General features: G+C 41.2%; 1 protein-coding gene and 3 non-coding genes across 5 annotated transcripts; all 4 read left to right on the top strand.

Moving 5' to 3' along the window:
- The first annotated feature begins 5,847 nt into the window (after positions 1 to 5,847).
- On the top strand, positions 5,848 to 9,471 carry RPS12 (ribosomal protein S12). 2 transcript variants are annotated; one of them, XM_071547917.1, is made up of 6 exons: positions 5,860 to 5,917; positions 6,055 to 6,106; positions 6,494 to 6,610; positions 7,999 to 8,101; positions 8,554 to 8,655; positions 9,385 to 9,471. In XM_071547917.1, exons 2-6 carry the CDS (start codon positions 6,093 to 6,095, stop codon positions 9,445 to 9,447), a joined length of 399 nt encoding a protein of 132 aa, XP_071404018.1. In that variant the 5' UTR covers positions 5,860 to 5,917; positions 6,055 to 6,092; the 3' UTR covers positions 9,448 to 9,471. The 2 variants fall into 2 exon arrangements, with proteins under 2 accessions (XP_071404019.1, XP_071404018.1); XM_071547918.1 differs by lacking the exon at positions 6,055 to 6,106 and having other exon boundaries at positions 5,848 to 5,917.
- Positions 7,063 to 7,129, top strand: LOC139669134 (small nucleolar RNA SNORD101). Its single transcript, XR_011697190.1, has one exon. It is a non-coding gene; the product is annotated as a small nucleolar RNA SNORD101 (small nucleolar RNA).
- LOC139669144 (small nucleolar RNA SNORD100) lies at positions 8,400 to 8,486 on the top strand. Its single transcript, XR_011697199.1, has one exon. It is a non-coding gene; the product is annotated as a small nucleolar RNA SNORD100 (small nucleolar RNA).
- LOC139669143 (small nucleolar RNA SNORA33) lies at positions 8,940 to 9,074 on the top strand. Its single transcript, XR_011697198.1, has one exon. It is a non-coding gene; the product is annotated as a small nucleolar RNA SNORA33 (small nucleolar RNA).
- Positions 9,472 to 22,986: the final 13,515 nt, after the last annotated feature.

Raw genomic sequence — 22,986 nt, forward strand, 5'->3', positions numbered from 1 at the left:
AGATCAGGAAATTTAAAAGCTATTTAGCAGCCTGAAAGAATGACAACAACATGTTCCTTTGCTGAAGTGTATTTTGACAATATATATGTGTGGCATATATTACAACTATGAAATTGAAAAATCTGTAAGAATTATCTTGATCTTTTTCTGCCTCCAGTAAAAGACATAAACATAAATCCTTTTCATAGATATTGCCCCTTGAGCAGCCCTACCCCACTGCAAAATAATAAACCAACCAACCAACCCCTCAAAAAAAAAAAATCAAACAAAAAAGAGGGAGAGAAAAAGAGTCATCCTCAGTTCAAAAAAGTATAAACACAAAAACATGATAAATGCAAAGTATGATACACAAATAGAGCAAATAATAGAAACTTGTAGAGAGAGATTAAATTGTGGCAAGAGAATAAAGCCTTCATTTTTGTGGCTAGAGATGAACAGTCAGTTCTGTTCAGGAGATGAAATAGTTTTCACTCCAACTACTTGCTCTTTCCAGTCTAGACTCTCACTCCACAGATTCCAACTACTTGCAAAAGCCAGTCCTCCTCTCATTAGTAATTACATATTACATATGAGTAATCCAGATTAAAACCAGAATCAGCACAGCCAGATTAAAATCAGATTGAGTCAGATTTTTACAAAGTCAGTGTGTGCAGTAGAAGGCCGAAGTAGCAGTGACGCCTTGTAATCAGCATCACTCCAGTAACAAAACAGGGCTATGAACTTCCTATTTGTCCATGCAGTTTACTTATGCACTGCTCATTATTGCCAAAAGAAGCTGGTTGATGGAACATGTTTGTTAATTCTTCGCATATTCGTACTAAACTATCATTGTGGTTTCACACCAGCCAGCAACTCAGCCCCACACAGCCACTCCCTCCCTCCCAGTGAGACTGGGGAAAGAATCAGAAGAAACAAAGTGAGAAAGCTCATGGTTTGAGATAAAGAAAATTTAACAGGTGAAGCAAAAGCTGTGCACTCAAGCAAAGCAAAACAAGGAATTCCTTCACTACTTCCCAAGGACAGGCAGGTGTTCAGCCATATCCAGGAAAGCAGGGCTCCACCACGCGTACCCATTACTTGGGAAGACAAACACCATCACTCCAAATGTCTCCCCTTCTCCCCCCAGCTCTAACATGCTGAGCATGACACCATAAAGTATGGAATATCCCTTTGTTCAGTTGGGGTTAGCTGTCTGTTCTGTGTCCCTTTCCAGCTCTTCGTGCACCCCCAGCCTTCTTGCTGAAGGGGTGGGGTAAGAAAGAGAAAAGGCCTTGGTTCCCAGCAAGCCCTGCTCAGCAGTAACTAAAACATCCCTGTGTTATCAACACTGTTTCCAGCTGTTTCCGCGAATCCAAAACAGTCCCATACTAGCTACTGTGAAGAAAAGTAACTCTACCCCAGCCAAAACCAGTACAGCTATAAATATTTGCTAACCTTTGTACCAAGTCTTGTTACCAGACTGTTCCAATAGTTTATCAACTCTAAGAAAAATAATTTTTTTAAAAGCATACAAGCCTTTCTTATGTCACATCTGCAGCAACTTTAATAAAATATATATTTTCTTTCAGATCCCAAATAACTTGTAGAATTCAAGGCTGGGAATACTAGACATGGAGTCAAATCCATTGCTTATGTCCACAATTGCTTTAAGAGTAGCTTCCTTCATGAACATCCAGGACATTCTGAAATGCTCAGCACATGTGGTAATGCATATTCCTTATTATTGTTCAGCATATTTGTATAGATCTTAGAAATACTCTTGCATTGCAATCAAGAAATCACTTAGTGTGTATTTGCATCATATTAATATTTCTTTTGTCAGAAGCCATAGCAGCTGCACACTACTATTTGGAAATAGTTTAAAATTATTGTAATGTGATGAAATGATAACCACATCCTTTGAGTGTCTCGTGCAAAATCTGTCAAAGGCAAAAGAATCAAATTGTTTTGTTTAGTTATCATGAGTCAAGGTCTTTCATTTTAAACTGGTACTGAAATACCATAGCCTGTCCTCTCTCTGATGCTCCAGGACAGTCTCTCTCCATTTCTCCAAGTGCTTAAAATTTGACACAGACATCTCGTGCACTCCTCAATAACAGCATGTTGGTTGCCTGTTCTTTTCTATGTGTGGAGGCACTTGGAAATAAACATCTCTCCCCTGGGCTGGTAAGCAGGACTTCTGAGGATATAGGGCAAGAAAACTGGTAAAAATAGGCTGGCATCCTTTATGATCCAGAACTTTTTGTTGTCGTCACTGTTGTTTTTATTTTGGTTTTGGTGTTTGGGGTTTTTTTGTTGAACCAGGAAATAACAGGAAATAAGTAAGAATTGTTTAGGAAGAGTAGGGTGAAATATGCACTGGTGTTATTTCCAAGAAGACTTCTAGTTTGATGTTCCACAAGACTGAGAAATCATGACTGTTTTGCAAGGAAAATGAGATAATTCTATCCTGGGATATTGGAAACGTAATTATAGCACATGCCTGTGCTTGATTTGTGTATTTCTAGAAAGAGATCTCAGAGGGAAGTAAGTTTGTTCAGAACTGAAATTCAGAACTGATTGTTCAGAGTTTAGCAGTGTCATAGACTTCTCTCGGGAGCCCACAATACCTGATACTTTCATCTGCCTGCCTACTGCCTCACTGTACTGTGCCACTGATTGTACTACTAATTACTCAGTTCCTGAGTCTCCACAGTTTTCAATATGCCACTTAAACTATCACTGAAATCCAGCTTTTGGATGAAAATATTGATTGTAGTTGCCAGGGTGAGCACAAGGGGAAGATCACAGTTATCAGAGCAAGAAACAAGGAGAGAAATAGAGGAAATAAAAAGGAGCAGGAGGATGGCTGAGGCAGAGGGAACCATAATATATCCCCACTGCAGTACTGGTCTTCTGAAAAAGTCTTGAAGTTCAGTTCCTATTTTAATCATAATGGAAAAAAGAGGAAGGCTGGCAGCCTGGAAAGGGGGGTACAGTCAGGGGGAGCCAAGAAATTGAATGGAGAGCACAGAAGATAGTAGCAGTAACCAAAGGATTTTTAAATATATGTAGATAGATGGTGGGTCCAAATGGATTACCCAGAACAGCAGGCTGGAAACGATTCAGATTCTCGAATGTCATATTATAGCAACTTGTCTTCCTCTCCCCAAATCCAAGTTTATAGACAGCATGTGATGCTGTTTACAATGTTAGCAAATTTTGAGAGGACCAAGTTCCTCTGCTGGGGCTGGCTGCTCAGTGAAGCAGCAGGTCAGCATCTCCACCAACACCACGTCAGCCCCCTAGAGCCCAGGCAGGCTCTTGCACTGCATCTGGTGGCTCCTCATTTCTAACACTCTCCTTGTTACCCCACTGACCCACCCTCAAGTGTGCTGGAAGTACTTTTAGCACACAACTGCAGTTCTTGGCTTAAACTGGTCTTTCCCTGTGGCTGTATGCCAGCACTTATATTTCAGGATGATCAATGGACATAACTCCAAGGGAAAATGTAGAGCTTAAAAAACTTGTGCTCCTTGTAGGAATATGGACAGACAGGTGGAGCAGGTGGAGCAGTGCCAAGTGTGCAGAGCACTGACATGAATACTGAGCTCACATTAACACACTGTGCAGAAGAGTGGACTTTTCCCATCAGGATCACACATTTCTATTAATTATTACACAGAAACAGATACTCCTACTGCTATACCAACATTTCCACACACAGTTCAGTGCCAATGCAAACCTCCTCTCTACACATACATACCTTCTATCTCAGCACAGCTTTGTTTTCATGCACCTGTGCTAGGAAAACTGGTTTTGAATGTTCTGCTTCTACAGTATTTGATTATACTTTGACTGTTTCCACTTTTTCTGTAATATAAATCTTTCAGATGTGCATACTCCTAAGTCCAGAACAGAATGTGTATTGCACTTTCTGGCCATGCTGATGTGTCCTATTGGGGCCAGTTCTGCGCATGCTGTGCTTCACCTAAAAAATCCATTGTGCAGGCTTGAAGAGTTCACCCACATTGCAAAGCCCTGTAGCAACAGGCGAGGGTCGAAAACGGCAGGTGAGGAAGCAGCTGGAAGCCGCAGACCCAACCCTGCATGCAGGTGGTTCAGGATATGGGTCATTAGAGACTTGACCCCGGAGATGACAGTCTCATGATGCAGCACCCTGAATGACCAAGCAGCCTTTTCTAGGGACAGCACTGCTTGCTCCACACAGAGAGGGGCCTAGCAAAGGTGGCCTAAACAAAGCTCATCTCCACACCCAGTTGGATAACCACGGCCAACCGGCATCTTCCATGTGGTCAAACAAAAACGAAGAAACAAAGGCATACACCTGCCTGCAAAGGTATGTTCAAATCGACTTTCCGCTGTGCCTTTTGCGACCAGACTTGCCTATCCCGCATTGGCCTCTTTGGCTACCAGCGCGCTTGCAGCAAGCGTGGGTAGTGCCCTTCCCAAATCTTTGTTCGCAAAGCCTAGCCATGATGATGTGTCCTATGGCTGGATATGGACTTGATACCCTTTGAAGACCCTTAGGGGAGATAATAGTCTATTGTCCCACTCCGCACAAAAACTACTCAATAGATTATCTATCTTTGGGTCTTTTCAAGGGCACAAGAAGATTAAGTGATAGATGGACACAGGGAAAATCTTTATGGGTTCTGGGCAGTATAAAGGAAATTAAAAATTCCCATTCCTTGTTGAGGAAGGAGGGAAGAAGTCATGGCCAAATGCCGCACAGGAGCTGCCGTATATGCGTGTGCAGGAAAGTTCAAGGGGGGTCCAGGAAGGCTTCTGGGGGGGTCTAGTGGGGTCCAGGGATGTCTAGCGGTATCCAAGATGGTCCAGGTGGGTCCAGTGGGGTCCAAGACAGTCCAAGTGGGTCCAAGAGGGTCCAGCGGGGTCCAAGAGGGTTCAGGAGTGTCCAATGGGGTCCAAGGGGTTTTAGGGGAATGCAGGGGGGGGGGTCCAGGGGGATCCAAGGAGGTCCAAAAGGGTCCAGAAGGGTCCAAGGGGCTTCATGGGGGTCCAGGAGGGTCCAAGGGGGGCTTCTGGCGGGCTCAAGAAGGGTCCAGAGGGGTCCAGCAGGTTTCAGGGGTGTCCAGGCAGGGCCAGAGGGTTTGAGGGGGGTCCGGGGGGGGGGTGTCTGTGTCAGGGCATGTCCAGGATGGTCCAAAGGGCTTTACAGGAGCCCAGGGGGCTCGGGTGGAACTCCATGAGGGTATAATGGGGGTGCAGAGGGGTTAAAGGGGTTTTGGGAGGTCCAGGGAGATTCAGGGGGGTTCAAAAGTTCGTCATGGGGGTCCAGGGAGGTCCAGGTGGGCTTCAAGGGTGTACGAGGGGGGTCGAGGGGGGCTTCAGGGAGGTCCAGGGGGGTCCAAGGGGGTCTCTAACCCTAACCCTACACCTAATGGCGCCCTAACCCTAACCCGAGGGGGTGCTGCCAGGGGGCTGCAGTTTGGAGGCAGCGCCCGGCAGTGGCGATAGCACAGCTCCGCTGAGGAGCGGCAACGTCGCCGCTGTCAGTGGCTCCGAGCGCAGGGACAGGAGCGCCCCCGCTCCCTGCGTGCTCCTTTCCCTGGGGAACAGCGGAGACACTCCATGCGGAGCTGTATCCAATCCTCTCCGAGGCAGCGCCTCCGGGCGGTGCGGGCTGGAGCCGGGTATCGGTAACAGCACAGACATCGTCCCTAAAGTATTTGTTGGCAAAGCCCGTTTGAGGCTGCTTTCCACAGCTCTTCCCTTTCAGCCTTTAATTCTTGTTTCACATCGCGGGGCGCAGCAGGACGCGCGGCGGAGCAGGCACCGAAGCGGGCAGCCCCGGCGCGCGCATGCGGACGCGGGCCAGGGGTCCTGACGCAGTATAAGAGCGCGCGGCGGCGGCGGGGTGCCCTCTCTGTGCGGCGGCGCGCGGCGGTGCCGGGTGAGTGCGGGAGCGGCGCCGGGCCCGGGTCGGGGGCATCGCCCCGGCCCTCGGGGCATCGCGGCGGGAGCGGGCCGGGAGGGGGCCCCGGGGCGGCCGGCGCCGCTCACCGGCGCGACCTGTGTCTGTATTTGCAGCAGGAACCCGGGCGGGGACCGCACCCACCGAGAGCGCCATGGCCGAGGAAGGGTGAGCGGGGTCGGGGGCGGCGGGCGGAGGGGCCGCGTCTCGCCGGGGTGCTCCGGTGCCGTCGGGCCTGCGCGGGCCCCGGCGTGGGGCTGCCGCGTGTACGCTGCGGGCCAGGGCCCGGGTGCTGCGTGCGGAGCCGCCTAGCAGGGCCTCGCTCGGTCCGCATGGCGGCCCCGCGGCCGCGGCGAGCTTGGCTAGGGGCTCGCCAGGAGCTGTCAAGTGTCTTAGCTCGTTTCCAGCTCATTGTTACTCAGTTATTCTTTTGGCGTAGTTCCTTAACTTGCTGTGTTTTTTGTAATTGTCGGATGCTTGCTGGTGAACGAGAAGCTTTTGCATATAACTCCTAAAATCTTGGCAGGATCAGAGCATTGTCTGTCTTCTGTTTAGCATTACTGCTGGAGGTGTAATGGATGTCAACACCGCCCTGCAAGAAGTGCTGAAGACCGCACTTATCCATGATGGCCTTGCTCGAGGTATCCGTGAGGCAGCCAAAGCCTTGGACAAGTAAGTGTGTCACCAGTTTGTCTGTGGTAAATAGCAAAACTGGGTGAAGGACGTTGTGATAAGGTATGTTAAATTTACATAGTAGTCACTTTGTCCAGGTGTTTAGTTTAAAACTTAAGACCGTAGTTGTCTGCTAGTGGGTTTTGTCTTTATAATCTCTGTTTTGGGGGCTTTAACTGTGATTTTAAAATACAGATGCCAAACTTGATGGTTCAAGAATAGCAGCATCCGGTGTATTGAGTTCTGTCTTTTTGTGCAGTTTTCTCAAAACTTTCTAAGATTTTAATTGGGTTAAATACATATAGCAGACTTAACCTGGAAGAGTTAACTCATGTGCCAACCATGGTCATCAGTTATGGTGTTTTTTGAGGTGAGGCACTATATTTATGCATATATACACATACATACACACCTTTTAAGAAAAAAAAGGTGCTTAAGTGTAATGCTGCAGTGTTTGGGTGATGACTTGTCGGAATCCCCTGCACTCGTCTTCTGAGTGATAACTGCTGTCTGACAAACCTGTATGCAAAAACCTCTAAGACAAGGTGCTAAATAATGGAAGAAGAAATATAAATCTTAGGTGTCTGCCAGCTAGCTTATAAGAGTTCTTATGAGTTCAGCTACAGTTTCATACACTGTGTGTTTAAAGGATGACACATGCAAGGTTTACACACGTTTGGGTATGATGGTTTTTGCTCGGAAACATTTCTGATATTCTGGTGACACTCGTAATAAAGAAGATTACAGAGAAAACTGATGTTGTTTGTAGAGGTCACATTGCACTAGGTTAAGCATAGAAGACCTACTCAGCTTTCTCTGTTGTCAGGTATCCCTTTGGTATCTTAACATTGTACCACAGTATACAAAGATCCTAATTAGAATTGGGGCCCTGTCATAACAGCTTCTTTGAACGTAAGTAGAAAAGATTGTTCTAAAGAGCTTATAGCACCTTGATGTGGAAATTCAAGCTTTTAGTAATTCTAGTGTTGAATTACTGCAATCTGTGGTAAACAATAAAAAGCAACTTGTACCTTGGTTGCTTTCTGACAGTGACACCAGTTCTTTATGGGACCTGGTGTTTATCCAGTCATTAGACATTTTTCCAATGGCTGAGAATTTAATTGGAAGGATTTTTAGAATGTTTCCAGACTGGAATAGGATCTGATCCTAAAGCTAACAATGTAAGAATAGTCTGTTGTGTATATTAAAAACATAAATCATATAAAAAGTATATTGAGTATTTCAGAAGCATGTGGTGTCTCACAAACAAAAATTAAACTTAGGAAGTGGTTCTCTAGAAATGCATGTGCTGAATTTTTATTTATGGTTGTTTATAAAGAAATTTCAAGTAGTGTCTGAAGTTACATTTGTCAATTTTCCTTTTTTAGACGCCAAGCCCATCTCTGTGTCCTGGCTTCAAACTGTGATGAACCCACATATGTAAAATTAGTTGAAGCACTCTGTGCAGAACATCAGATCAACTTAATAAAGGTGACTGTCAACTTAAGACACAAGTTTATCACAGTTATGCTGCTTTTTTCCACATATAGAGAGCTGAACTTTTAAAAGTGTGCTGTATTTCTGTGTATGACTTATCTAAGCAAAATTTCTCGTAGCAGAGATTGTTTTAGTTCTGTGTCATTGGCATAGAAACAGTATAAAAACTCTGGATGTAAATGGCAAAGCGTGTGGATCATGTATTTTGCAAAGTTAAAAGTGAGTTCTTGTGTGTAATAAGAAATAGAATTTTTGCTGTGAGTGATCATCATGACTCAAATTTAGAGCACAAGCTGTACGATGATGATACTTTGGCTCCCTCTGCTGATGCCTGTGAGGAAAGCAGCCATCCGTTACCCAAAGCTTCTGACAGTACAGCAGCTTTTGGGTTGAACCCAGTTATATTAGAAATGGCAAGTTCTAACATGTTACAATGCTCTGCACAGGTTGACGACAACAAGAAGCTGGGTGAATGGGTAGGTCTCTGCAAGATCGACAGAGAAGGAAAACCTCGCAAAGTAGTGGGCTGCAGTTGTGTGGTTGTCAAAGTAAGATTATGTTACAGATTATTTCTTGACTTCTGAAAATATGCAGTTAACACAAGGTTGCTTTAGATAGAACTCTTAAAAAAGTTTTTTGATCAGTTATTTTACATTGTTGGTGGTAAACATAAGCTGCCTCCCTGTTTTATATGTTTGCTTTAATGTTTATTTAAAACACTCATACATTTTGTAAGTTAATGGTTGTGTCCTTAAGGTTTATATGCCCACTTACCAGTAAGGATTAAAAGGAAGGACCTAACTAGAAAACAAGAATCTTTGCTTCATAAAAAATGCCAGTTCAATGTGTCCACTCAACTTAAAATAGTTTTGTGGAGCATATTTTACAATGACACTGGTAAAGTAAAGCCACAGTACGAGCCTTGAAGACTTTGTTGTCTCTGAGGTCCCAGGAGATGGCTACATCTTCACAATAAAGACTAATGCCTTTATGCACGTGTTTTCATACTTTCACTGCTGTTTGACACACTTTCTTTAAGCAGATAAGGCTTTGTTTAGTTTCCCATCAACAGGTGTTATATTTGAATGAAACAGAATAGTCTTTTATTTAGAATAATGTTTTACTAGAGAACAAAATAAAAAGAGCTGACAGATTAAGGTTACTTGTGTGGAATTTTAGGAATGCCTTGAGATGTCAGAATCCCATTTGTCCTTGTGATAATAGCTTGTAAAATTTGGAATGGGTCGGTGTTAATAATGGGCTATCTTGTGTTACAGGACTATGGCAAGGAATCTCAGGCCAAAGATGTCATCGAAGAGTACTTCAAGTGCAAGAAATAAATAAAAAATAAATTTGGAACCTGAGTGCTAGTGTATGTGTGATTAATGGTTGGGTGTCTGGAATAGTTCTTTGAAGTGCAAAAAGTAACATCAGGAGATGGAGAGACTTTAAAGTGTTGGTGTAGTTTATTAGTATATTAACTCTGTCAGTTTGCTAAAAACATCATGGCAATCTGCTATTCCTGTTCTAGGGTGATTCTGTTACTGTTTCAGCCCCAGAGGTTACCGGCTAGGAGAGCTTTGTACAGCTTCAGTTGCCAAAATGCAGACAGTTGATTATTATCTTTGCTTGGTAGAGTTTAGGTCTGTTTCTGCAGGGGTTCTGAGTGAATTTTTTACAGAAAGTCTGAAGTATTACTGCATCTATATTGAAAATTGAGCTCCCTCTACTGAAACAAACAAGAACAGCATTAACTATATTACCCAGGTCTTCTGAGATGTTTCGGGAATTGTATAAATGCTATCTTAATTTATTCAGGGAACTTAGTTGACTCAAGATGTGTTTTGCTTCTTCCTCTGCCTCAAAACAAGCGTTGTCATGTACTCTAGATCTGACTGTAGTTCTTGGTAGGCAGGGTAGCCAAGTGAGCACTCAGTTGCTTAAAAGAAGCAGTGCTGAACTCCCAGCTTGCCCATTGTCTTGATTTCTGTAGCAGTTAAATGATGTCCAGTAGCTGTGGTTTTGTCCGTTTAAAAAAAACTCCAAGTGACTGGAATTTTAAGATTGCTTTTGTCTTTCCTGTGGAGCAGGCATAAGTGGAGACATAAGGAATTGCTCCGTTACATTGATAAGACTTGAATGTAAATGCGGGGTTGGTCACCTGTAAGCTGAAGAGGTCTCTTCAACTTGAATTTTCATTATGGTTTGTAACCCCACTTCTAATATCCTGGTTGCCTGTTTAGTGTGGATGCAGGCATCTTCTCCAGCTGGGCTCAGATGGACTTGCTTGCTGCTCTCATTTAAGCTCTCCAAATGTCCTTAGTTTTGGCCCTGTCACAGTTTCATAGTAGCTAGATCTGAGTGGCTGGTTATTTGAGAGAGATTTCTGTAGTAATATTTTCAGGTGTACTTTATGATGGAGTCACCTGTTCAAATGGGCTTAATGGCAGGGTCTGTATCCTTTTGCTGAACTTAATGTACATTCAGTCGCATCTGTGAAATTTTATCTGAAGGAGTTAAAATGTTTTTTAACAGTTAATATGAAGCTAGTATTACAAATTAAAGGAAATTAGCACAAAGGTACAAATGTTAACATTTCCCGCTTGGATTTGTTGAATATATAGGTGAAATCACAGAAGCAATTTTAGATCGGAGCCTTGGTTGCAGGTCACATTTCAATAAATGACTGAGGTTTCTCAATACTGAGAAGAGTATTAAGAGTATTTCTTAAATGGAGTTGAAAGACTTAAATAGTAAAAACTTAGTTGCATATGCAACTTGTATACAGAAGCACACCGAAACATGCTTCATCTTTTGTCCTATCTTAAGGTGTATCTTCCAAGACTTGGATAAAATAATTATGCAATTTGTTTTAACTTTTATAATACTTGTAGGTACATTCCAGAGAAACAAGTTGTCTGAAATTGTGGTGATGGTGGCAATTTATTGGGATTTATGGTTTGCTTTTCCTTGGCTGGCTGTTTATTAAATTCACAAAGGGAACTGGGATCCAAAAGGGGAGCTCAATACTTGGGTTCAGTGGCCTGTGTGTTGGCGAGGTTGAAAATTGTTTACGTGAATATGCCACTGTATTTGAACATTATTTTTTACGTGTTTGGAGTAGTCTTGATTCCTTTTATCTCAATGCAGTGTAATGTGCAATTCAGTAAGCCTCTCTGGCGTAGTGGGTGAAGATTTTTAAAAAGATGATACTCATAGCCATACTCTCAGATTTGAGGAAATGTCTTCTAAGCCTGGGCAAGCAAACAGCTTTTCTGGACGTTCAACTTTTTGGCTAAAATGCAGCTTTTCATTTTATTTTTTTGACACAAAATGGCCCAGGAGAATGGGGAAGACACATCTACTTAGACTTATACTGATGGTGTCTTGTGATGTAAAGCACCAATACCAACACATAGTAACATTTCAGAGGAGACTATGATTTGCTATTGGAAAAATAGCAAAGATTAATGGAAGAAGAAAAAAATGTTAATGTCCAGGTGAATTGTAATTCTGAGGTTATGATCTTGGAGTGAAAGGAAGAACTGTCACTGAAAAGGATGAATTAAAAAAAGTTTATAACCTTTAGTAAAAATTCTGAAGAAGGTTTCTGGCTGTTAGTAGTTCCTTAGAGGATGTGTAAGGCTGTACATACAGTGTATTTTAAACAAAGTAGTTCCCCTTTGTGTTTGTAGTTCCCCAATGTTTGTGGAGAAAGCCGATACAAAATATGCTGCATTAGGGTATCATGGGATTTCCTCTCCAACTACAACACTGTAGAAAAATAGGATATGCTAGATAAACAGGATGTTCTGTGAGCACTCATAACCTACCAAGGTTCAGTTTCGGGACCCTCACAAGAAAGATATTGAGGTATTGGAGTGTGTCCAAAGGAGGATGGCAAAATCTGGTGAAGGGTCTGGAGCACAAGTCTTGGGAGCAGCTGAGAGAGCTGGGGTTGTTTAGCCTGGAGAAAAGGAGGTTCAGGGGAGCCATTACTGCTCTCTACAACTACCTGAAAGGAGTTTGTAATGAGGTTGGTGTCTTATCTCCCAAGTAATAAATGACAGGGGATGTTTAGGCTGGGTATTAGGAAGAAATGGTCAGAAATTGGAAGAGTCTGCCCAAGGAAGTGGAGCAATCACCAGTCCTGGAGGTAGCTAAAAGATGTGTGATGTGGCATTTAATGACATGGTTTAGTAGTGGGCTTGGCAGTAGCTGGTTTGCAGTGGGACTCAATGATCTTTTTCAACCTAAATTATTCCATGATTAAATTCACACATGTTTAACCTGCAAGCAAGGTGAGAAGAGTCCAACACACTCCCAACTATTCAAGTTTACAAAATACTCATTTAAAATATTTTAACTTTTGATGTGAGAAAAAAAAATAAATTTTCATTACCAAAATGTTTTTGGTGCTTGATTTTTATAATGGATTGATACTGTTGGAATTGCAACTTTAGTAGCAGCTGGGTTATACATTTCCTCTGAATTACTGTGAAGTATGACCTATTAACTTTTAGGAAAAGGGATTCAAGTAAGGAGAGCTGTGGTTTATGAGCTAGTTTTTTAGGCAGTGTTTCTTTTGCTACTGTAGAATAATCATCATGGCTAGGCTTCGTGAATGAAGATTTGAGAAGGGCACTACCTACGCTTGCTGCAAGCATGCTGGTGGCTAAGAAGGCTGATACGGGATAGGCAAGTCCGGTCACAAAAGGCACAGCAGAACGTCTCCTTAGGTGATATTGGCAAGGAACGGTTCTTTCTGCGTTGTCTTTTCTCCTCAAGACTGACTCTGCATGTGTTATCAAAGGAAGCAGCAGGGTCATGAATGGTGTGTCTCCATGAATCCCGACTGGAGGCCAGAGTGGACCATTGATGGCAGTCAATATGGCCAAGGCTGAGATACTGTTTCAGGGAGTCCTTGTATCTCTTCTTTGGGGCTCCTCTCTTGCAGGAGCTGGTGGCGAGTTCACCATAGAGCACAATCTTCGGGAGGCGGTGATCCTCCATCCTGGAGACGTGCCCTGCCCAGTGCAGCAGTGTTCTCATCAGCATGGCCTTGATACTGCTGACCCCTGCCTGTTCAAGAACAGACACATTGGTCACGTAATCAGACCAGTGGATGTTTAGGATTGAACAGAGGCAGCACTGATAGAGGTGTTTGAGGAGCCACAGGTGGTAGCGGTAGATGACCCAGGATTCAGACCCATATAAAAGAGTAGACAGTACAATGGCTCTGTAAACACTGATCTTCGTACTTTTCTTCAGGTGTTTATTGGACCAGACTCTTTTATGGAGTTTTCTGAAGGCTTTGTATGCCTTTGCTAACCTGTTGTCTATCTCTTTGTCAATCTTACCGTCTGAGGAAATGATACTTCCCAGATAGGTGAACTGCTGGACTGACTTAAGCTCTGAACTGTAGAATAATACTTAAGTAAAAGTTTAGGAATGTGTTTGTGGTTTTTTCTTTTATTTTCTTTTATTAATGGCACCATTTTACATGGCAACGAATATTAATATTAAGGAATTACTGCTTTTCATGCCAAGGTTTTTGGGAATTTTCCTGGAATAGAATTGACACTTCCGAAATATTTTTTACCAGAATTAACTGTGTTCCAATGTAAATTTTCTGATCAAAATACTTAGGTATTGAGTTAGAGCTTTTCCTGTAATGTTTCATTTCCTGAAAGTGATGTTAGAACCTATGCCAGGTCAGGATTGGAGAACTGATTAATACTCAGTTTGCTTTATTGATGTATTGATATGTCCTATAGGATTTCAGGTAAGGTTTTGGAGGAGCAGGCTTTGGATTACATTTGAAGTTACAGCCATCTGTAGTCATCATCCTAAAGGTAGCTGTTAGCTGTGCCCTGGAAGGATCTGGTTAGACAGCATTAAACATGGGAGTGGACATCAGAGACTTTGAAGTTTAGAGTTCCAGGACTGGCCCTGACGTTTTCTTTGTTGCTGATGATATTTAATGCCACTTGCAGGTTTTCCTCATGAAACAGAATGGTTTGCTCAATGATGCGTGTTTTGTGGCTTTTGGTTGGCAAAAGCAGCAGAATTAATTTCCCTTTTTCTGGACTAAAATAGCAGGTTTTGGTGGGTTTGTGTGGAACGGTATTTTTTCTCAAGCCTCAATTACATTTTAACAAGTAGAAAGCTAATGAAGTGCTTTGATGAAATGCTGGTAAGTCATTGTGAAGATGTCAAGTACGGACTTCTAGAGAGCATTGGCAGAACATCTTATGTGATATTTGAAATAAATCTTGAAAACAATCTCTACTTGAAGGCAATATCTTATTAGGACTGCTCATTCACATCAGGGTCCCATTATAATGTGCTTATATATCTTGCACTTGCACAAATATCGGGTAATCAGGGCTTGTTAGCAGCAAATAACTATGCTGCACAAGCACTTTTGTGGGCTTCAACCATTTCTTTGGAGAACATTGTTTATTTTATATCTGCTATACCAAGAGAAGATACATCTTTGTGTCTTATTTAATGCATTCAGTATTTTATGGAGGGTGATAACTAATCCCACACAAACAAAAAATATATTTAATATTAACCACACAGTATTCTGTAAAAATTAAGCATAAGACCCAGTATTTTCTGAGTAATAAAGTTTTTGATTTAAAATTGCCTCTACCTGTCTGTGGTCCTAGACGTGATCCACTGCTCCTCCAGTGTTCATGATATTGAAGCTGGTACAAACATTGTCCCTTTCCTGGAAACCTCACAATGGTCTCTCATCCATTGATGTGAAGGAAATCTGAACATACATCCTTTTGTCAGCCTTGTCTTCTTTGGAGATGATGTCTTTGGTATATGAAGCCTCAGTAGGATTTGTAATTTGTGTTAGGCCATTGAACCAGATAGTGGATGTTAGGTGAGCACGGATGTGGCTTGGTTTTTTTTAGCCTTAAGGAAAACAGGCATAATGGCAAATTAGTTTTTCAATGGTTTTAGACAGTTGAGTAAACACACAGATTTTTTTTCAGCAATTGGTCAGCAAGCAAATGCTTGTTTTGAGAGTTTCTTTAATAAATTGAGCAGATGGAGTGGTTAGTATGCTGTTGTGTATAATGATCCTCCATGCATGAATAATGTTTTGATGTATAGGCATTATTTTTGAATGCAAGTCCACCTACAAAAAGCCCTAAATGCACATCAGTGGCTTCATATAGCTAGTGTTCCAAATTATGATGCAATCTCTTATGTAAGTAAATTACTATACAAATATCTGAACTTTCAGCCATTGGTTACCATACTTCCTCATCTTTCTGAAAGTGTCAGTCATGTTATAATGTAAAAACTAATGAAACTAATTTGAAAATCACTTTGTCTTAAGAAGTTTTCCGCCTTTCACTTCCAAAGCAATTGGGGGGACTTTTTATAGTATGTAAGTGAAAGTATTTAACTCTATGAGCAACACAACATTCCATGAAATGTGGATACTATCCCTAAGTAATAACTGCTTTTTAAAAAAAATTACAAACTGATACAGTTTTTTTGTTTGATTGGTTTGTTTAAAAAATCCTTTTATTGATACCTAGTATTTCATATTGCTGAAAGATTATTAGGCACAAAGCAGAGTTATGTAAAACAATATACAAGGGGAAAAATGTTTATATACAAATCAACACAGCTATGGTTTTACTTACCTGATTACTTGTTTACCTTCAAGTAGTCCTCTAGCTCAGTCGGTGTCAGAAATCTGTTCATCTTTGCTGTAGTCTGAACTAAGGTGAGTATCTGTAAGATAAATTTCACTCTTTGAAGCAGATTGGTAGAGTTTGTATGTCAAAGTTCTAAAAAAAAATACTAAAATTGTAAGTAGCTAGATACTATTTTCCAAAAGTGATGAAATAATAGGCATTTACTTTAGTCCCTGGCCTGCCAAGTTTGTGCCCTATAAAATCTTACAAGTTTTGAAACTGAAAAAAATACACTTTATGCACATGTGTAGAAAAATGTTTATTAAAACGAATTTCTTGTTTTCATACCTAAAAATAGTAATTTTGATATGCCTTTTTAATTCTCACCTGAATGCTTCTAAGATATATTCCCCAGTGCAAGAGTTTAAATCCCTGTTAAAATAAGCTTTGTATTTTGAGGACAGAAAAAAGTCATGACCCCTAAGTAACCTTTTATATTGATTGTATTGTTAGCAGCCAGTGTGTTGGACAACATAATACAGATGCTTGGGACAGGTTCAGGAAGGCAAAATGGTGGGGAAAAACCAAAATGTTTCTAATTTTAAAAGTATGTGTTTAAAGGAATGAAGGTCATATTTTGTAGAACCCCTGCACAAAAAAATGGAACACCCTCAGATATCCATATATATAAAAGTATTTGTATGTCAATACAAGCTATGGTATATATTCTCTTTTTCATCCATTTATTTGAATGGACAAAATTCAAGTAACACCCTTCAACTTTGCTTTTTTCAGAGCAGCAAAATACAATGTTTGTCAGCACATGTACGAGAAATACTTTTACATGCATGGAATTTAGCAAGCTACTGTATTTTAAACAACATATAGTTTCAACTCCTGTTTCTGCAGAGGCTGCTTTTTCACCTCCAAATAAAAATCGCAGCTGGTTCTGACTCTTCCTCATGGCTATCTAGCTAGTTGTTTTAAATGCAGCATGAGAGCTTTTAGTATTTTCTCTTAAAACTATTGTCTTGATCCTTTTTGATCATTGTGAACAGTACCATCATTTTGTTTGACCTTGAAGCCCATTTACATATCCTTTTCAAATGAAAGTTAATTGAAATATATATGCCTCCTCTACTTGGACTTGTGTGAAAACATGCCTAAATTTACTGTTTGGACATGAATTATGAGTGCTTTTGCTTATATGCAGAAGAGAAGAAAAATTTCTAGCCAAACTGGTCTGCAACCAAGAAATAGGGAGGGAATTGCAGTGCCCTTTGTATGTCTGTCTCCATAATGTTATGATGAAATGATCATGCTGTTATGGACTGAGCTAATATGGTTTTGAATGTAGATTATGTTAGCTAGACCTTCCCATAAGATTCTAATTACATTGTTGAGAATTTTGCTAAGGTTACTTTCTGCGACCTGAAATTGTTTCTTATAGAGGGTCTCAAATTTTTTTTTCAACTTCAGTTAAAGCAACATAGTTATTTCTAAAACTTATTGAGTGTAAGGTGTTTGATAGGAGGGTTTGCTACTTTCTTTTTTTATACATCCGCTAACTTAAAATATTTTCATTGGAAAGTTTGAATGTTTCCATTCATGGACTTGAGATGTAATAGGAAAATGGTGGGAGAGAAGGAGGTACTTCCAGATGATAGGTGAAGGGAAAGGATTGGATGTGTGGGGAAGAAAAGACAGACTGGTCAACATAGTTAATAGTATGTGGGAGCAGAGCAAAAATAGCAAGGAATAGCAAAGCTGAATTGATGAGACACAGGAGAATCTGGGAGCGGGCCTCAAGATGACCCTGTCTCACCATTGATTTCTTGCCAATAGTCACCCATAAAACAAGTGATGAAGTGTAGGGAAAACAACTGTCAAGACAAAGAACTGAGTGAAAGAGTGAAGATGCATTCACACATGTGCCATTTTAAAGGCAAATTACAAAGCTCAAGATATTAGTGGGAAAAAAAGACTGCATGTCCCATCCTGTTCAAGGCTCTTGGCAGGTATATATTCTTTAAACATGCAGAGTCACGTGCTGTTGTTTCTACAGCTGTCTTATGACATTCAAAGGCAGACCAGCAGACACTAAGAAATTTCCAGTGCTCTACTGGAATGAAGACTGCTATGTATTGAAAGAAAATTAAACAGAAGCCTGTATTTGTGTGGTTGAAAATGGTGATAAACCCTTGCCTCTGCTCTTGAGTTCCTGTGTGAAGGTTGGTAAGTCACTTAGAAAAACTCACAAGGAAGCTGAAGTGTTTTCATTTCGTGGATGCACGAACTTGCTGGTGCTTTAATTTAAGAATGATGAATGCTCACACCTATGGACTTTTTGTTTTAAGCATAGAAATCTACTGAGCATGCTTTATTCCTGAAAAATAGAGTTTAGAGGGGTCTCAGATTGGCAGGTCTACATGGACGGGTGTCTGTAGCTTGTGAATTGTAATTTCCCAAATTGAAGGAACAGTCCCCTTTGGCAGGACGGGGAACACAAGCCCCCTTCTGCTTGTCGTGCACTCCCCGGGCACTCGAACTGGGGCTGGCTGGCGTGCCAGTCTCGGGCACATCTCAGGGCTCCGTACTGGGACTGGCTCCCGGCGGCGCTTCCCCGGAGAGACAGGAGATGGCAGCCGAGCCTCGGCCAAGGGACCGGGACGGCGGCCGGAGCAGGTGCCGCGGTGATCCCGGCGGGCTCGCAGCACAGGAAACAAGTGTGGGACGTGACTCTTCAATGCCTTTGAATGTTGACGGTTTCTATGCCCAATTTCCAGTGGTGTAGCCTTGTAAAACCTCGCCACGTCAGGTGTCGGGGCTTTTACGGCGTGTAGAAATGTGTTTGCCGAAAACCATAGACGCTGTTGTACAGCTGCAATGCCTTTAATCTGCCTCTCTGGAAGCTGTACCACACAGGGTAAGCACTCTCGTCTGCTTCCCTCCACAGAGATACTTGAGGAACAAGGTAGCAGGGTAGGGGCATGTGGTCAAGGAGCCAGAGTTGCTTGGAAGTTCCCTTTGAGCACTGTGAGCAGCGCCATCCATGAGACCAGAGAACGCCACTGTCAAACGAACAAAGGACAGCACAGACTTCAGGTCAGAGCCAGGATAGGTGAAAGTTTCTTTGGATATTTTTTTCCTTGCTGCCCCAAGTGTCTGATGTATTACAGTGTTCAAAGCGTTTCAGTATGCTTATATTGTATTCACACATATGCAATATATTTGAAACATTCCTACCAAGGAGATTGTGGTAAAAACTGTAATGTGCAGCTTGCTGGGTTTCATTGTAAAGTAATATAATCTCCACATGTGTGAAGGCCAATGTAATACTTTATTTTTTGCTTACCCCAGGGAATATGATATTAAATTTATCAGCTGAAGTATTTGAATGAGAACTCATAAATATTTTCTGAGGTGCATCAGTGGCATACATAGGGAGGGAGAAGACATGCGGCACTGGGTGAAGAGGAAGTAGTTCATACTTTCCATCCTCTGCTGTCACATAACGGCTATGCCTTGCCTTTCAGATGGAGTACTGGTAAATTTTCTTAGTGACTGAAAAGAAGTTTTAAATTGTAGAGAATTTGTTAGTTACTGGGTTTTTTTCTGATAAATATTAACTCTATAGTACATGAGCTACAGATGTTCACATCAGATACAGAGCTCCAAAAGCCTTTGGGAGAGAGGAAAGGGAGTCCCCAAAAGAGAGGTATTGTTCTGAAGATATTTCATATTCACAGGAGGACTGCTGGTCTGCCTGTTTTATCTGATGCACTGTGATTGAAGGCATCCTATGTGGACAAGTTACTGCCAAATCTAGAATGAGTTTTCATACTGCCTTCATGTAGTTATAAATCTTCTAGGGCTTAAATAAGTATTTCTGCTTGGCATTATCCTGTGTTGTGTGATCTAGTCTCTTGTCTGGAGTTGATTTGAGCATCTCCAAAACAACTCTATGGTGCTTTAGAATAGTCCAAACCATTCTGAGTTAGTGGTTCTTTGTCATCATTGACTCAGTGTGCAGCTGGAGCCAAAATTGCCCATACCAGGAATGGCACCGAGAACATGACTAAAATGACATTTTGTCACTGTAGAAAATCTTCATACCTCCACATCTCAAGTATTGCATTGATCTTCCCATCTCAAGAAGAGTATATTTCCTTCTCCTAAAAAAAAAAAAGTTATGGAAAAGGACATCTAAATTTGTTAGAAGGAAGTAATAGCAGCTTATGGTTTCACTTCAGTTTGGAGAGAAAGCTGAGCAGGGATGAAGACAATTTACAGCATCAAGATGGCAGTGCAGAAGATGAGTAGTAAACTTGTTTAGCAAATCCTACAGTACTAGATCAGAGAACATATATTGAAACTGATTGGATTTAATTTAAAACAGGTTTTTAAAAGTGCCTTTCTTCAAAGACTGTAATAAATTTCTACAACTGGCTGTTGCAATAAAGTGTGAAGTCAGAATGCATCAAGAGTTTCAAAATGGATTAGACAAATTAATGGATAAAAGGTGCAAACCAGATCCTATTGGGAAGGCAGTGATATTCTAACATCTGAAATCTGATAGCAGGATGCAGAAGGAGCATGAGGATTAGATTTCAAATAGTGACTTATTTCATATGGTCTCCCTAATTCCACAGTGTGGGGCATTTCTGATAGAAAAAGATAAGATTCTCTCAAGAGTGCTAAGAAAGCTCAAATGGCTGCCTAACTGAATGCTTATAGGAAATTTTATTAAAAAACTATTGAGGTTTTTTTCTGTCTGAGTTTTCTCTAGTTTTGCAGTGAACATACTTTCTGTCCCATTATCATCTTGGGAATTACATTACTGTGAAGCTCTTCACTTGGATCTACTTATCAAGTCAGTTCAGAAACTGAAGTCAGTCCAGGGCTGAAGCTGGCACATGCTGTCTATTGCCCTGCAAGTACGTTGCCTTTGTGCACCAGAATGGGCTATTTCCAAAAGGAGTTGAAAGTTTTATTTGTTGAGTCCGTAATGTCTTTAAAGACTGAGGTCTGCCCTTCTTAGTTGCCAGCTCCTCTCTCTGTAATATATAATCCAGCAGAAAAGGTGGGTAGGCACTTTTTTGGTATAATACTGAGAAAGCTTTCGGCATTTCAGAAGGCATTTCTCCCTTTGATCTAAAATAGCCCATGTGCACTGGCTTCTCTGGCACACTGCAATGTTCACCAATCCTCTTAAGTTTTCCTGAGAGGAACAGAATTGTGAAGGTGATGAAAGGGTGAATGGGGGCAAGGATTTGTTTGGGTTTTTTTCTTTCCTTTAGCTGTTGTTGGCCTGGGATCTGAGAAGTGTAGTTAAATTTGTAGTTTGTAAGGGCTGTATTTTAAAATATTTGCCAGATAATAAAATAGGGATTTTTGTCCAGAGGAGAAGAAATGAAAATAAATAAACATGGATATTTTTCACCTAATTTATGATCTGTAAATATGGTTCCTCCTCAACCTGCATGATTAACTCTCTCCAGTCAGAAGTGAGCATTTTGATTACATCTTCTATCAATAAAAAGTCATGAAAACTCTTTTTCACAAAAGAAATCCAATAATATTGAGTAACTGCAGTATAGATTGTTTTGTCATTTTTACCAAGAATTTAACCATATTACAGGCCATATATAAATTATAGTTCCTCATCTCTAACATCACTGTCAGATTTAGTTTGCCTTTATCCATACTAACTTTAAACACAGTAGAGATGGAAAACTTTTTTGTACAGGCATGATACTATTTGTTCGCATGGATGCCGATTATGAGAAGTTTTGTTTTTTTGACCATGTAGGTGTGTCAAGAGAGATTAAAAAGATTTGTTTAAAATGTTGCATTTGATTAACATATTTGAAGCCCAATTTTCTTCTCTGAGAAATACTTTGTGGTATGAGTGCTTATAAAGAACAGTTGCTTCCCAAAGGAAAAGGTGCAGCAGGTCAGTGTTAAGGTCTTTGTTCAAACTTATTACCCCAGCCTCAGAAATGTGTTTTCACTAACCTAAGAATATGATAAGTTGAAGGAGAGAGTGCACAGCTCAGACACTTGGCAATGCTTCCACTAGAGCTGCTGTATGAGGATAGTGGTAGAGGATCATGAAGTGAGGTGTTCTTTCACATCTTATCACGTCTCAGCTACTTTACAATCTCTGGAGGGTCCTAGGCAGTTTCTATGAGCTGCACCTTGGTGTTCATACAGTACATGTGCTGCAGATGTTTTTAGGCTATCACCTGAAGTTTGTGATAGCTGTATCACATGCTGTTTTGAGTAATCTCAAAAGGGCATCTAGTATCTTATTTCTGAGGCATTTTTGCTGCAAGAAGCAATTAATCCAATTCTGTCATCATTAAGCAGGTGTTTATATGTACTGCAAGATTTTAATCTCTCTCCAGGGAGCAAAATACTCCAGGGGCCCATTCAACAACTTGGCATTTGCTTTGCATCCCTGGCATGTTCCCATTTCTGTCTATGCCAGGAGAGCAAGCATGATTTTATGGTTAGGACATGGGTCTTGAATCATTTCCCAGCTTTGCCAGCAATTGCTGTGAAATCTAGGGCAAATTTGTCCCTCAACTCATCAACTATAAATAGCAAGGGTAGTGTGAGTTTTTGGTCTTGCTATGTGTTTCTTCTACATAGCTTAGGATACCTTGTGTTCAAAGTATGCATCATGGATCCCAAACAAAGTCACAATCTACTGGTAAAAATAGAAGTTTAATCTGAGAAATATTTGATAAGGAGTCCCCCAAAATACATCATCTACTTTGATAGTCATGTGATGTGCCAACAAGTGATTCACGGTTATGATGTGACTACTGCAAGGTTTGGGTTTACGGGAGTGTCAGTGTGTGCCAACTCTGGTTTCCTAAAATAGGTTTATGTAGCTGGTGAGCTGGTTTATAACTGGATCACAAATTATTTTACTTCAGACCTACACAAGTTTATCCATGCAATGTCTCCCTGGTTCCTGTAGGAAATCCCAACGGTGTCTTACATTCACTGTCTCTGAGGAGCTAGCTTTTTCTGGGTGCAGCTGTTCCTGGGTCCAAAGGCAGTTTGCAGCATCTGAACGGCCTGGAAAACCTGGAGGTCACTCACTGATAGTTGTTGAGCAATTAGCGAAACTTTCAGCTGTAACTTGCTGAAAGTTATTTGGGTAGCTGTAAGAAAACTCATAAAATCAAGAACACA

Source organism: Pithys albifrons, chromosome 2 (assembly GCF_047495875.1).
Source record: "Pithys albifrons albifrons isolate INPA30051 chromosome 2, PitAlb_v1, whole genome shotgun sequence".
In the NCBI taxonomy this organism is placed as follows: Eukaryota; Metazoa; Chordata; class Aves; order Passeriformes; family Thamnophilidae; genus Pithys; species Pithys albifrons.

Bases quoted from the DNA above. Each gene is read 5' to 3' on its own strand.
- RPS12 (XM_071547917.1), top strand. The intron at 6,611-7,998 runs GTAAGTGTGTCA...TTCCTTTTTTAG, and splicing joins GCAGCCAAAGCCTTGGACAA to ACGCCAAGCCCATCTCTGTG. The intron at 8,656-9,384 runs GTAAGATTATGT...CTTGTGTTACAG, and splicing joins GCAGTTGTGTGGTTGTCAAA to GACTATGGCAAGGAATCTCA.